General features: G+C 42.5%; 1 protein-coding gene across 1 annotated transcript in view; it reads right to left on the bottom strand.

Moving 5' to 3' along the window:
• USP24 (ubiquitin specific peptidase 24) overlaps positions 1 to 16233 on the bottom strand; it is a 139040-nt gene that overhangs the window by 57016 nt on the left and 65791 nt on the right. Inside the window, exons 22-32 of the mRNA XM_046661124.1 lie at positions 15850 to 15990; positions 15615 to 15668; positions 14482 to 14597; positions 11387 to 11453; positions 11149 to 11259; positions 10333 to 10431; positions 10065 to 10238; positions 6976 to 7061; positions 6720 to 6813; positions 5515 to 5670; positions 2893 to 2990 (exon numbers count right to left, since the gene is read on the bottom strand). Of these exons, the coding sequence (XP_046517080.1) occupies positions 2893 to 2990; positions 5515 to 5670; positions 6720 to 6813; positions 6976 to 7061; positions 10065 to 10238; positions 10333 to 10431; positions 11149 to 11259; positions 11387 to 11453; positions 14482 to 14597; positions 15615 to 15668; positions 15850 to 15990 (1196 nt within the window). The remainder of the gene's footprint in view (positions 1 to 2892; positions 2991 to 5514; positions 5671 to 6719; positions 6814 to 6975; positions 7062 to 10064; positions 10239 to 10332; positions 10432 to 11148; positions 11260 to 11386; positions 11454 to 14481; positions 14598 to 15614; positions 15669 to 15849; positions 15991 to 16233) is intronic.

Raw genomic sequence — 16233 nt, 5'->3', positions numbered from 1 at the left:
CTCCTTGCTTAGCCAAAAAAATATTCAACACAGCGTTTGGATAGCTCCTCTTCTCACTGGCTTGAGTTCACTGACCAACCGCCATGTCAGTACTAGTACAACTATCAAATAACCAGAACTGGTGTATTCAATAGCTTGTTTTTCACATCCACTACAGCCTGTATTATTGCAAAGCTTAACTGTTCTTCCTGCTTCCACTCCTGATGCTCCATCTCCAAAATCTATTCTCAAAAGATCAGCCAGTGGGGCCGGCCACTGGTGGGATAGCGGTTAAGTTCAGTGCGCTCAGCTTTGGCAGCCCGGGTTTGCAGATTCGGATCCCAGGCACAGACCTACGCCACTTGTCAGCCATGCTGTGGCAGCTACTCACATATAAAGTAGAGGAAGACAGGCAACAGGTGTTAGCACAGGGCGAATCTTACTTCTTCAGCAAAAAAAAAAAAAGATCAATCAGCGATCCTTTTAAAATCTAAGTCAGATCATGGCACTCCTCCTCTGCACAAAACCCTCCAGTGGCTTCCTGGTTCTCACAGAGGAAAAAGGCAGTCTTCACAGTAGCCTACAAGATCCTACGCAACCTGGCCTCTGGTGCACGTGCAGCCTCGCATCTGCTCTGCCCCAGCCACGCTGGCCTCCTGCTGGTCTCTGAGGCACCGGGCCCACCCCACGAAGGGCACGCCCCGGCTGCTCCTCTGAACCACTGTCCCCAGGTATCTCCCGGTCTTGCTCCCTCACCTCCTTCAGGTCTTTGAAAAATGTCACCTCATCACTGAAGCTTTCCCTAATGACCCTACTGAAAATCACAACCCTCCCACACCCCCTTCCTCGCCTCACTTTTCTCTACAGCTCTGATCACCAGCTGACAAACACTTTGACTTTATTTTCTTTTGTTTTTCTTTTCTTCTTCTTCTCCCCAAAGCCCCTCAGTACACAGTTGTATATTCTAGTTGTAGGTCCTTCTGGTTTGTAACTTTACTTCTTTGTTTACTGACTGTCTCCCCTCTAGACTCTAAGTGTCACGAGGACATGGATCCACCACTCTGTTAGAACAACGCCTGGCATGTAAATTAACTGACAAACAAAAGTAAGTCAGAAGTGACACACCTTTATTACCACAGCTCTGTGACTGGCCAAGTAATCAGAAATGAGTTTTTACTAACAAAACTTGACAGTGTTGAACGAACAGTAAAACTATGTGTGCTCTAGGCCTTCCACACGCTTGGGAATTCTTTCAGCTCCATTTCTCTCTTTCCTGTCCCCTCTATTTGTTCAAGGTCTCACCAAGCTTCTCGCCCCCTCAAGGCCTGCAGACAGGAATCCCTTCCACTATGCTGCGCTCAGACTTCAAGCTGGCTCTCACTCCGCCCGCCCAGAGGGAGGCACACCTGCTGCTTTCTAGGGCACAGCTCCTTTCAACTGCAGCAGAACTTAGCCCAGGGATCCATCACCCTTTTGCTTTTATCTTTATTCTTTTCTTCTTTATCAGCCCCTTGTAGTCAGCCTACAAAGAGAACCAAGCCTTCTACAAGTTAAAATCACAACAGAAAAGCCCACTTTTCCCTCAGTTATTCACCCCTTCAAACCACCGTCAGCCCTTTCTCACTCATCATACTGCAGATGCTACTTCCCATCCTTACACTCGCCACCCAACCCTGCCAGCTGCTTATGCCCAAACGGCTTTACCTACCCACTGATGCCTCCCCCAAGTCTCCAACGCCATTCTCCACTTCTCTTGAGGGCATCACAACCACACCGTCCCCTTCACATGACTCACAGGGACCTCACGTGCAACCAAACCCATTTCTCTGGCCTTCCTGTGTCCTCCATGTCCTTCCATGTTTCTTTCCCATATAGTCTAAAGAGTCACCATTTACCACTCCCAGGCAAGAAATCACAGGGCCATTTTATAAAACGCTCTTACCCTACATTTAATCATAAAGACTGGCCTATTTTACCTTGTAAATGTCATCCTACCACTATCCACATTTAAGACTTGTCACCTCTTCTCTGGACCGCTGTCACAGCTCTTCCTAGTGCTCCCTGCCTCCAGTCTCGCCCCTTCCATTCATCTTCTCCGCTGCAGCCAGAGGAAGTGTCCTAGGTACCTCCCGGCTTAGAAACCTCCTGCTTTCCCATGGTCTACACACAATGTTGAAGTTCCGCAGGGGACCCTTCTTTACCTCTTCCTCTCTTTCATTCTTTACTCTAGCCTCGCCAGGCACTAATAGTTCCCAAGACAGGCCACGCAGCTTGTGCTTTCCCTCATCTTCCCTCCAGGCTGAGTGCCCTGCCCCTCACTCATCTAGGGAAGGACTACTCATTTCTCAATTCCCAGCTCAAATGTCACTTTCTGTGGAGCATTTCCTAATCTTATTACCTCAAACAAATTTCATCGGTTTAACCACTACTTTCTTCCCTAAACTTGCCCCCCAAGGCACTGTTCATAAGCCTCTGTTTTGACACTTATAATAACTGTTTGTTATTCTTTGTTAAACCATGAGCCTCTCAAGAGCAGGGATAATAGCTAATTTATCTTTGCATCCTCAAAACTAACGCCTCGTACAACACTGCTTCCTGGGAATCAAGTCCACCTCATCCCACACGGATGTGGGACTCGACAGACGCAGAAGATACAGCCTCCCCTCCCCACCTCCCTTCCGCTGGGGGGTCCCCACCACCAGAGGGAAGGAGCCGCGCTTCTCTAATTTTCAAACAATCAAAAGGCACAAAATCAACTAAAATATTACAAAGACTGAAACATCATGCCTTATGGTAACCCTCACAAGGCCTGATGTTACCTCACAGGACTAAGCAAGGCTAGGGAGGGCAAATTAACTGAGATAACCATCTTCATTTTCTGCAATTCATTTAACATGATATTGAAACTCTAACCTTAAACCTCCTGCTCTGAGGAAGTTCTCACAGAAGGATTTCGCACAGTTTCTCGCCATGTCATCGTCAGCTGTTGGCATGAGTTTGGAGCTTAGAACCTTGGAAAGAGACACGCACAATTAATCATCCCAACAGTTCCAGCAGAAATTACTCCTTAACCAAGTAAAATAATCAGACAACTCGAGCCAGAATCTCTTTAAATGCTGCATGTTGTTTTTTCCCTCAAGAAGTATTAAGGAGGCTGATGTTTCATGATTAAAATAATCACATTTTCCAAGTTGTATGTACTTAGCAAGAAAAACCTTCCTGTTCTGAAGAAAGCTGGAGCGTTCTTCCCCCACGAAACCAGCTAACACAAAGGTCTCAGGTCTCAGGCTTAGGGACCACAGGTACGTTACGTGTATGCCAGAGATGTGCTTAAAAAAATCTATCAACTAAAGTTTCATGAAACAGCCCATTTATTAAAAATGCTAGATGACCTCCCTAATGATTCCACCTCCTATTTACTGAGCATCTAGAATGTTCTAAGCATAAGATGAGGTGCCTGATATGCATTCTCTCAATCTCACTGGTGTGGCAAATGTATTTTACTTTATAGGTAAAGACTGAGACCTGAAAGGTTTCGTGACCTCCTGTCCAAGGTCATATTGTTAGAACTCAAATCCAGATGTGTCTCTCTCTAACGTCTATGCCCCCTACCTGCGTGTTTTGGTATGGCAAAGAATTACTCCACACAGACCATCAGGCTAGAGAATGAGACTACATATCTAGTTGGTGTTCCGGTTTACCACCCGCTGGCTGAGAGCGCAGGCAGGGCATTTTCCCTTTTGCCTCAGTTTTCTCATGAGGGTAATCAGGATAATAATTACCTTTACCAGAGGATTGCTTAGATTAAATAAGATAACACAGCTTAAGGTGCTCAGTACAAGCACTGGCACAAAACCGGCGCTCACAAAACAATTGTTATGATTTAAAATTTTTAAAGAAGACTGATTACCTCAGTTTCCGCAAGGTTTTAAACTAGATGTAATTCAAGATTCTCTTCTATTATAAAAAATCTGCTTCTATGAACCTACGGGTTTCATGAGCTTCGATTTTTAACGTGGGTTCTTTTAAAGATGGCTTCCTCCCAAGCTGCTCTTTGGGATGCACGCCCGGCAGCCAGAGCACAGGAGCACAGCCTGGGAGACCCGGGGCTCTGCAGTCCCAATCCTGTCGCAGGGGCCACGGCCGCCTGCCCTGACTTGACGGCTAAGTCTTCTGGCTGTAAGATGATGTAGTCCAGGTAGCTGGTGACAAGCTAGGCTCGTTGAACCATTCTGTTTTTCTAGAGGCTCTCAAATGCGGGTGTTAAGATTTTACACCCTAACTTTTTTGAGATAATCATTCAAAAAGTGACAAATCTGGCAGCAGTTGTAACGTTCAAAATTTATAACCTTAAATTGGCCAAAATTTTCTAAGCAATTTTCTGTTTTGGAATATTGCACGTATTTTTAAATGTCCACATTAAATAAGGACATACTTTATTTTAAAAATATTTGCTAAATATTTTCTCTTTTTGAATCCAACACATCTTTTGACAAAAATGATTACTTTAAGGCAAATATTTAATCTCATCACAGCTTGAACACACAAGCAACAAGAACATAAAAATGAATGGATATTATTATATACTCCAAATTACATTGTCAGAGGAAATAAAACTTGGAAAAAATGCCCAAGCAGGTCCCTCTTAGCAATTATGACCTTCATTGTGACTCAAAATCTCCTCCAGATAAACGATAATTGGTAATTCAGGCTGCTTAGGCATTCATGTGGATTCTTTAATAACTGCCTGGATATAACATCTCAGGTCAAAGCCAAATCACTCAGGGCTTTACTTTCCCCAGCCCTAAAGAGGCCCGGGGTCTGGCCCCCCCCTCTGAGAGGGGTCGTCCCCACCTGGTCCCCCTCCCGCATGGCTTGCTATGCTTTGCTTTCCAGACTCCATCTAGCCAGCCTCCTCTCTGTCTCATTCCTAAGATCTTGGAGCAAATATCTTCTTTTCAATTCTGACCCTTTAACTACCCTTTAACTACTGACTTGTAGACAGTAAACAATTAGTAAATGTTTACTGAACTAAATCTACTAGTTTAAAGCTACTTTTAGGGGGAGAAAGTAAAAATATTCTTTTGCTCAAATTCTTTTTTTACCTTAAAATAATGTTAACATGTCTCTTGACAAATTCCTCGTAAAGCTTCATTAATGTCAACGAATTATAGTAGCTTTTAAAAAAATCAAGATGCATTTAATAACAAGGAGGCTCAGGATTAGTAATTGATATTATACAGACTTGCAAAACTTCCAGAGGAAGGTAATAACATATTTTAATACATAAGGCTTCCTAATTATTTATTTAGATCCTATTTTGCAAGTATAATAATGTACATAGGAATAAACTGAAAAAAAATCGAGCATTTAAAAAGGCAAAACATGTTTTAATTTATATTCTCTTTTTTACTTTTTTTAAAAGTATTTGTTAACGGATCAACCAGATAATAAGAGAAACCTGTTTACTTATCTCTGACATCTGAAAGCATGATTCTGCAACCAAACGAAACAACAATAAGCCAGGCTTCTTACTTCTAAGTTGTAGAGCACTCTGAAGGTGGACATCCCCGGAGCGAAAGATCGAAACAGACTTTCTAGGATTGAACTGGCACTGGGCTGGTGCTGCTGCTTTGAAGACAGGGACGGAGATTTTGAAGACTGAGAACTTGTTTCAGACAGCAATGTTTTCTAAGTTTAGGAGAATGAAATATAGCACATATGTCTTAAAAGCACAAATTAAAGAGACATGGATATGTGTATGTATTCTAGTATTCTTCTCCTTTATAATAGAAGCCACAGCACTGAAATTTTGTAAAAAATTAACCTCATAAAACCACATCACTGTAATTATTAACAAAACATCAAACTCCAGTGCACAAACTCTAAGTGGTCAACAGCACCCCAATCCTGCACGGATGTCGTAGAGAAGGAATTCACACAATGTGAGCCAGGTCATTTCAATTTGCTCCTGTGTTTGTAAAACCTGTACTTCTAAACACTGGTAATCAAGTCATGAGATTGTGGAAGTGGGAGCTTTGTGAATTTCTTTTAACTAGGACTAGTGTTATATTTTATAATTACATTAGTTCTCTCTCTCAAATTAATATATAAGCCATATAGGACAAGACGATGAGCTGATCTAAACTTCAACCACTGACAGAGAAAATTCCTAACTTAGTTCTAACAACTTTCTTCCAAATTAATTTATTCTAAGAACATAAACAACATCATAGACAAAACACAATTTTAGTAGATATAAAACTCTTAAGAAACAATATTCTAAAAATTAAACAACATGAACTTTAAGTATCAACTGTGAGAAAATTCAAAGATAATCCATCTATTTAATCAACTCAAACACACCACAGCCACACTCCGAGAGGCTCGAGCAGAGGACAGCATCTCCAGGGAGTGAGAACTGGGGTGTGACTGGGGGCGACGTTTCACCTCTCTGGACTCAGTTTCCTAACAGAATATGAAGAGGGTAGAAGCAGGTGATATTGAAGGGTCTTCTAGTTTTAAAATTTGATGCCATTTTTGACCCTATCTGGATGCTTCTTTAAAAGCCAACGTGAAGTTCGGATTTCCACTCATGGGAAAAGTACTTTTCAAAAAAAGAGAAAGAGTCATGGGAAAGATGCTATCAAGTGGCCTCGCTGTGATTTCACAGGGTACTTCCACTGCCTCATGCTGTAACACTCCCGGGCCAGTGACATAAGCGTCCACGAAGCTCATACCTTCCTTCCTAAAGAGTCCAGCTGGTCGAGGGCTTCCTGAATGGCGGGGTCAGTGGGGATCAAGAGCAGCAGCTTTCGTACTCGTAGAGTTATCCTGAAATTTTTCAAATTAAATTTTTTTTCACATAAGCCACAGTTTCAATAACAGAGTCGTTTAGTATGGGAGGTAAAGAAAAATACATTTCAAGTGAAAAATTTCTTGGTTCCGGACCTTAATAACTCCCCCTCTTTCAAGCTTGCTAACTCGTGTATTTACCTCGGCTCCTCCAGATTGGCCAGCTGGTAAAGCATGTCAAATACGTTACACACAAGGGCCATCACAACGCCAGGGAGGGACTTCTCCTGAGGAAAACAGCAAGACATAAACACAGATTTACAAAAGGAGTTTCTCCTTTTCCAATCAAACGTACCGACAATAAAAATACTGGTTCTGAAAGACTGGCCATCACAAAGCTGGAGGGGATCCCGGTGCTCACCTGCACGGAAGAACACCACACAGGAACCCAGAGTGAGGGGCACTACCTCCCAGGGTGCCTGTTACCTGGCTCTCCTGCGCGCCTGCTGGGGAAGTGGCTAAGGCACTCAAAGGCAGGCAGGCGGAGAGAGGCAAAAAGGGCAGGTGTAATTAACGGAATAGAGTAGGCGCCACTGAAAGCTGATCACAGCTTGTCAGCAGCAAACAACGTAATGAGGGATCCAAAAGGAAAATTATAGTATACATATGCATATACACATACACAACACAGAGAAGAGATTTGAATGTGATCAAGGTGCTGTTTTCTGGTTATAAGGAATAAAAAACTAGATATCACTATAAAATGTATTTATATACAGGAATTTTTTTTGGGAGGGGGAGATTAGCCCTGAGCTAATATCTGCCACCAAACCTCCCTTTTTTTGCTGAGGAAGACTGGCCCTGAGCTAACATCTCTGTCCACCTTCCTCTATTTTATATGTGGGATGCCTGCCACAGCACAGCTTGACAAGTGGTGTGTAGGTCCACACCCGGGATCCAAACTGGTGAACCCCAGGCTGCTGAAGCGGAACGTGCAAACTTAACTGCTGTGCCACCAGGCTGGCCCCTATATACAGGAATATTTTTAATAAATTCAGAACAAGTATGAAATAGTATAAAAATGTTAAACTTGAATATGCTGTGTACATTGTTTCTGTCATTAACTGTCATAATAGCACTCTGAGTGGGATTTCTTTCTTAAATTACTGCTATATCTAAGTATAGTTACTTAAAAAACCCCCACTGTACTAATACTAAGCTTGAGAGTTCCTTGATACCTACAGCAAAATTATGCTAAGTTAAAAAGACACAGTCTCACAAAGAACTCACACATGGAATTAAATTAAAGGAATACATATAATAATTATGAATTAAAAATCCCTACACGTCATTTAAATACCTTTACGTGAGGTCTGGCATTATCTTTCTATCTAGACTGTAAAAGCCTGAAGAGCAGAACATCTTATTCCGTTTTGTTCCCCTGGTACCAAGGTCAGTTCCTGACACGGAGACGGGAGGAAAGTAAACAGGCAGACTGACTGACTCATGAAATCATTCAATAGACACTGAACGAGTACCTATTATGTTCTAGGCACTGTTTTAAGTGCTGGGGGTACAGCGGGCAAAACAGACAAAGATCTGTTCCCATGGAGCTTATACTTTACTGGGGAGAGAGACATGAAACAAGATAAAGCATATAGTATGTTAAAGAACCATAGAGAAGGGAAAGGAAGTCAGAAGTGCAGGGGCAGGAAGGAACGGGCCTGAGAGTTAGACAGAATTGCCCAAGAAGGCTCACTGGGAAGGCAACATTTGAGTAAAAGCCAAAGAAGGTGACAGAGGAGCACCTGGATGTTGGGAAAGAACATTCTAGGCACAGGGAAGAGCAAGCACACAGGCCCTGCTGTGTCCGAGGACCAACGCGGAGGCCAGCTCAGCTGGAGTGGTGTGAGGGAGGGAGGCCACGGCAGGCGATCTGCAGAGGGAGCATCCAGAGGGGCTCAGCAGGCAGGCCCGTGGGTCCCAGTGAAAACAGTGGCTCCCATGCTGAGGAGGGGCAGTCACCGGAGCACCTGAGGTGAGGAGTGGCACAATTTGACTTCTGTGTTAGCTCACAGGCTGCTTGGTGCTACAGAGAGAAGAGACCGAACTGGTACAAGGGCAGAAGTCGTGACACCAGTTAGGGCACTACTGAAACACTCCAGGCAGGGGAGGGTGGTTGCCTGGACTGGTGTGGAAGCTGTGGAAGAGAGAAAAATAGCTAGATTCTCGATGTATCCTAAAGGTAGAGCCAAGGATTTGCTGATGGCTATATACGAGTATGAGAGAAAGAAAGTACCCAAGGATTCTGGCATGAGCAACTGGAACAATGGAGATGCCATCGTCTGAGATAGGGCAAGACTGTGGGATGAAGAGGTTTGGGGTAGGGGTGAGGTGGTGAGAAAGGAGATCTCAGGAGTTCAGTTTTGGATATATTATGATTGGGGTGCCTATTCCACAGCCAGGAGGAGATGTTAAGTATTTGGATCCAGATATCTGGACTTCAAGCTAAAGATAAAAATGGGGGAGTCATCAATGTACATATAATATCTAAAGCTTTGATACTGAGATTCCTAAGGGATTGAGTGCAGACAGAAGAGAGGGCAGAGGACTGTCACTAGGGAACTCCTCTGTACAGAGACCAGGGAGATCAAGAGGAACGGCAGAGCACAGCAAACAGGAGGAGCCAGAGAGGCGGGGGAAGCCAGGCGAGTCCCGGACACCAAGTGAAGAAAGTATTTCAAGGGGAAGCGATCACATGTATCAAGTCCTCTAAAATGTCAAGATGAGGACTGAGGAGTGAGGTGACAGATCACCTAGAAAAAAAAAAGCCTGACTCTTTTCAAGAGGGCTCAAGGAAGGATGGCAAAGAGAGTTGAGACAACTTTTCTTTCAAGGAGCTTTGCTGCTTTGGGAGGGAGAGAATGGGCAGCAGCTGAGACTGGAACTCGGGTTTTTTAAGATAGTAGGAGTAACAGCACATGTGAGTACTAATGGGAATGACCCAGTAGAGGGAAAGTCAACAAACTAGTGAAGAGAGACGTGTGAGAGGAGCAGCAAGCAGCGGCCAGGCAGAACGACTGGGACTCAGAGGATCCTGTGTTCAGAAGATCGGTAAAACAGGCATCTTCTCCTAACTGAAGCCCAGCACTTCTCAGTGATATAGTTTTCAAGAGCCAGGGTTTGTCTGAGTGGAAAGGACATAAGCATCTAAATCTATATGGGCTGAAGGCAAAAAGACAAAGATTATTCAATTCTTGTTTTTTAAATAGAAATGTATCATTCAATACCTGCTCCATGGCATATGATGAACTGAAAACCCCACTGCTGCTGCTGCTGGAGCTGGTGGAGGAGTCTGCTGAGCTCCCAGACGGAGTCCCACTGCCGGAAGTCTTCACTGTGAGGACCTGTTCATCAGAAAAGCCCAGCTGGTGGAGCAGCTTTTGATCCTTATTCACCGTCAGCTGCAAAAAGCGGTTTCTTAATTATTGAGAGAGAAAGGAAGGAGAAGGCATTAAGATCAGGCTGAAGTGCCACAAACCGTTTATCTAAACCTACCAGACTATCATTTGTAAATATCTGTATGCTATCCACAGGAGAGCACAACTGCTTGGCTATCTTCCATCGGACACTCCCTATGGTTTCATTACTGTGAGCCTGTAAAAGAAAACATGGTTGGGAGTACTTCATTTAATTTATTCATTTAAACAACTGATAGTGAGTTTCTCCTATATATCCGACGCTGTTCTAGAAGCTGGGAACACAGCAGAGAACCCAAAGACAAGGGGCCACGCCCTGTGAGACTTTCCTTCAGCTGTAAGCAAATGTTCTAGTCTGTACGCCAATCTTCCCATCACACACGGAATAAAATCTCGAGTCCTTCCACAGCAGTGCCTGCCACTCCCCTCCTCGCTCATATGCTCTAGTCACATTGGCCGCCTTGATGTCACTGAACAAGCCAAGCAAACTCCCACCTCAGGGCCTTTGTATCTGCTGCTCCCTCTGCTTAGAATGTTCTTCCCCCAGAAATGGCTTACTCTGTCACTTCATTCAAGTCTTTGTTCAAATGTCACCACCTCAGAGAGACCTTCCCTGTCCATCTTTATCTAAAATGATATTTCAGGTATACATCACTTTCTACCAAGTTATCCTGCTTTATTCTTATTTTTTATGATATTCATCACCCCTGATATTACAACAATATTTACTTATGTGTCTGCTTATACCCCATGAGTTTCCTTCATTTTAGGTCTTCATTCTAAATTCGTTTACAGCTTTCAGAGTAGTCATCCATGCAGCTATCTCAATCAACAGTGTTCTTATGAAAACAGCACGACCATGGGAAAACGGCTGCAGAGCTTACTATGAACCTACCTCTACAGTGAAGGTGTCTTTGGTAGACTCATATGTAACATTAAGAGTTAACAGATGTCCATGAAATGAGGCACCATGAGGTAGAATAGTTCGTGGAACAGAGTAAAAATCCTTGAAAAAGATATGTCAAACAAGTCAGATGCACAGCACTGCTATTAAACATCTCAAAAGTACACACTTCACACACTGAGTCTAGTAACAGGTGGATAAAGTTGCTCTAAAAAGAAGAGAGGCTTACCTCTATAGTGATCACATAGCGTTCTGCCAGAAGCAGCAATCTCTCAATTATTACAAGCTTAGTGGATCTATGGATTACAAAAATTTTTTTGAACATATTTGAAATGAATTGCTGACGTGAGCTCAATTCCAGCCTGTTTCACCAAAACCACAATCACAGTTGGCACTCACTGATCAAAGACTGAAATTTGCAAAGACTTAACTCCCCTTCCACCCAAGGGGGAGGTGGTTCCCCCAGCTCACAGCTGTGGTGCAGACGCAACAGGCAGGAGAAGCCTGCCCTTCCCACGCTGCCTTGCCTGGCCTCTTTTTTCCTCTTATTCTTTTTTTAAACACTTGTCCCATAAATAGAGGACCTGGGTCTCCAGGCCTATTTGTCCATCAATCCACCAAGAATGAACAATCAATGAGTCTGACTCTCATAATCTGACAACTAAAATATGCCACATAATTCTGTTAACACATGGGATCTGACAAAGTTCTGGACTGCCTGAGAATTGCGAGACAAGAACACAGCAGGAAGCGCAGCACAGGTAAGCGGCGCTGTTTGTTTTAACTAGCCTAAGAATGAGGAGAAGGGAAGGACAAACAACTGTTCCTCTGGTTTAAGTGAACATTATGTATAGTTAAAACATACAATGTAAGAATTTGTTATCCCAAGAGTTTTCAGAGCACATAAGACATCCCCACAAGTCAGGAGACACGTCTCTGGAAGAGGGAGCACAGAGCAATGGAGGGCCAGCTCGAGCAGCCTCTGTAAACGAGAGCTGAGGTCTCTTCTGGTCAAAGACTGATGGACTCTTCCTTAGCATTTGCAATCATCGGATTCCAACATTCAGCAGCTTATACAGTCCCAGCTCCATACTTTATTAAAGAGAACGCTACAGGCGTTAACACTGAGAGACGAAAATCCAAGTGTGCTTCATTTAAACAGCTGCTATTCCAGGAAGGCTAGGGATTTCAAATAGTCTATTTCTACAACTGAAAACAGGTACCACCATTTCCTAACAATTAGTCTGGTGTGCTGATTAGTACTATTGGAAGTTTCATTCTAAGTGTTGGTCAAACATATTTTAACAGTTTCATTAAATACATTAAATTCTTTCAGTCCGTCGAGAGGAACTACAATTGGAAATTCAGAGGAAAAATCTTTAGGAAATATCTAAGTGCCATAATAAGTGAGTTGCTGAGTGAACTCAGTAGTGAATTTAATCAAAGAGCATGGAAAACACTGTACAGATGAGAGAAGAACTCCTCCCCCATCAGTTGGAACAATTATGGTCACTGAAAGCTCTTTCAAAACCAGTGAAATGAGATGTGCTGGTTCAAATGCAACTTTGAAATTATACATTCTTACTAACTGTTTAGAGTTTATAATAACATAACTCTGTTTAGAGTTTATAACATTTAAAAACTGTCATGTAGTTTTGCTCTGTAGTCAGTCAAATATGAGATGATTCAGAATAAAAAGCACTTAATACAAAGAAAAAACCAAAAAGCACACTTATCTAAAGAAGTAGCAGTTTGGAAATCCCAATCCAATAGTTCATAAATGCACTTCTATTCTGCTTTGTTAGACAATGAAAAATTAAGGACCTGGGTCATAGAGATGGACTACATCTTACAAACATGTGATTAGGAGGCCTTAATACATATTCTTAACAAAAGTCTACTGGGAATATAAAAGTTGTGTTAGTATTCTTATCACGAGCCAAATTTATAACCACTTTCCGCCATTTAAAAAAGAGGTCAAGAGGCCAGGCCCACGGCCGAGTGGTTAAGTTTGTGTGCTCCGCTTCGGTGGCCTAGGGTTTCAGCGGTTCAGATACTGGCTGTGGACCTACACACGGCTCATCAGGCCACGCTGAGGGGGCGTCTCACATGCCACAGCTAGAGGGATCCACAAGTAGAATATACAACCAGGTACTGGGGGGCTTTGCGGAGAAGAAGAATAAGAAAAATGGCAACAGATGTTAGCTCAGGTGCCACACTTTAAAAAAAAAAAAAACCTGTCTAAAAAAAAAGAGGTCAAGAGGGTTGAGTTTTATTGGCTTCTTTCCTATTAATAAAGTATTACTACACAGTACTCAACTCATTTAAAGAAGAAGATAAAGAAGAAGAATGTGAGTAAGAATATTGCCTTGACTCCTCTTCTAAAGGAAGGCTTTAAAAAGAAAAGGAATAGCCCCAACCCTACATAAAGGTAAGCACATATTCACAGAAAGCGACTCCAGGAGTAGAGAAGGGCCGCGCAAGCCCGACCACCAGAGGGCAGCAGAGGGAGGCTGCCGGGAGCACTGGCGAAGTTCTGGCCGCAGCTCACTCGGGGCTGCTCACCAGGAACGAAAGGCTCACACAACCCCACAAGTGTTTCAGTTACTGCAAGCTGATGTTCCTAAACACTCATCTATTTTCCTCACTGTATCAAAGAACTACAGCAAACACTGAACTCAGATTCCACTGACCATACCTGGAAACACCAAACAGAGCCATGTGATTAAGAGACGTCAGTTCAAAGTTTCAACACAAATATTTGGGGATAAAGTTCTCACTAAAAATTATTTTGAAAAATAATTTGAGGTAAATATTTTAACTGACTATGATTATATTATAATGCACAATTTTAATTAATCATCATCTTCCACATCATTTTGCTTATGCTGTTAATGCCCTGGATTTGACTATTCAAGGAGAAAAGCTATAAGATGTCTAAGTAAATATTTCAGACTTGAAAAAAAATGACTCAATGCAATGAATATATCTTTATTACATTGTAAAGAACAGGTTACTCAAGTGACACCAAGTGAAAGTAAAAAGCTTCAAATAAAAAAAAATAGAACTTGTCTATTAGTAGAAGGGGGGGCAGAGCAACACGGGTGGTTGCGACAATGACCTACAGATCCTCAAAACAGGTACAGATTTGGGGATATATGATAGGAAATAGAATTTCTCAGGATAGGACTATTTGCAAAAGTTGTGATACAAAATGAGGAGACCAAGAATTGAGAGATCGCCATAGCGGAAAACAAGATGATTATTTTTTAAACGGATACGTATTTACGAGCTGTGTCTGCTGTAACTGCTGCAGTCACCTACCTGTATGGAGACTGAACTGACGTTGCCACGGTCGGCATGGCAGTGGCTGTGAGCATCTTTGTGGCTCTGGTCACGGCATGTGTTAGTGTGGGGCCACCAAGGGCTGAACTGGCTGCCTAGGAAATAGGAAATAACCATTCTGTATTAGGGTTTCCCAACCTCAGCTCTACTGACATCACGGCTGGAAGACGTCTTGTTGCAGAGGGCTGTTCTGGGCACGGCAGGATGTTTAGCAGCATCCCTGACCGCTCCTCCCTGCCCACCTACCTTAGGTGCCTGTATTACCCGGCTGGTTTGACAACCAAAAGGTCTCCAGACATTGCCAAATGACCCCTGGGAAGCAAAATAACTCCCAGTTGACAACTACTATTCTACATATATTCATACTTACACGGCACCTCATTTAGGGGTACCTGAACACTTTAAATGTTTTTTATGATGACATATGTGGATGGAAGCCACAAATTGAGAAATCTTGTACAGATTCTAGCACAAATCCATCACCAAAAGGTTTAACTTACTGACATTTGTGGGCAGTAGCATTTTATGCTTTTGCAATACTCTTTATTAGATATAAAACTTAAACCGGCACAAATTAAGAATGAAGATGAACATTTAGTGCTTTAACCATCATGCTGGGAATAAGGCATTGGAAATATCTGTGAGCTACTATCACACTGCAGGCTTCCAGTGGACCAAGAGAAGCAACACCATCTGCTACTGAGCGTCCGGCTTTGGCCTTTAATAGCATTTATGATATAAACTAGGTGAAATACGGGGAAAGCAGCAAATGCTTGTTTACAATTCCAGGATAGAATAAGGAGAAAAAGAATCTACTAGAAATGTGGTCTAGACCTGTTTTCTGCGACAGCTCTCATGCCCTAAGAGGGGGGTGGGCGGAGCAGGGAAGAGGCAGCCGAGGGAGAAAGAATGGGCTCCTACAAAGCGCTCATCTAGACGGCATCGAGGCAAACGCCTGCTCCCCGTGTGACAATACGGTACTGCCCACAAATTCTTCCCTAGGATCCAGGCACAAATAGCAATATTATACATGATCTCACAACAAAAAACTAGAAAAAGAAAAAACCAAAGCATTTATTTCAAAAACAAGCTAAGTAAAATTTGCTACTCACTTCTAATCTTGTGTAGCAATCAGCAATGAATTTCTTATGTAATGATACAGAATCCTAAAAGTAAGAGGTATACAGAAATTAAAATTAACCTGGTATTTAGTTGTGATTATTACTAAGGACAAAACATCAAACTACAGAAGCCAATCTTGGACATGCCAACGACCACAATTTACCAAAAAATATATATAATTTTCTGCTTTTTGTATATCAGTACCTTCTTTTCTTAGATACCCACCTTCTTTAACCTAGGATTTAGATTAATGTAACTATAGTTTATAATTAACTGAATAGCTTCATTAGCAATTTCTTCATCAGGTGATTCCATGGCTATTTTCCAAATGAAATCCATTCCTATCAATTCCAGTTTTTCTACATACTGTTCAAAAGAAAAACAATGAAATTATATAGCATTCCAAGGTCACAAAATTAAAGACAATGATTTTCTGATACAACATAAGTCTACACCTCTTCAGTTCAGAAAGAATTACGGTTGCAAAAACCAAGCTACCTATGAGAACACTACTGTACTGCCATGGAACTCTAAAACAAAACAAACCAACCACAGAAACACTGGGCAATTTCCATGGCCACCAGGATAGACAGGAAGATTTTTCTCCAG

The sequence above is a fragment of the Equus quagga genome, chromosome 5 (assembly GCF_021613505.1).
Source record: "Equus quagga isolate Etosha38 chromosome 5, UCLA_HA_Equagga_1.0, whole genome shotgun sequence".
NCBI lineage: Eukaryota > Metazoa > Chordata > Mammalia > Perissodactyla > Equidae > Equus > Equus quagga.
The sequence above is the reverse complement of the archived record's forward strand: the minus strand, read 5'-3'. Positions and strand labels throughout refer to the sequence as shown.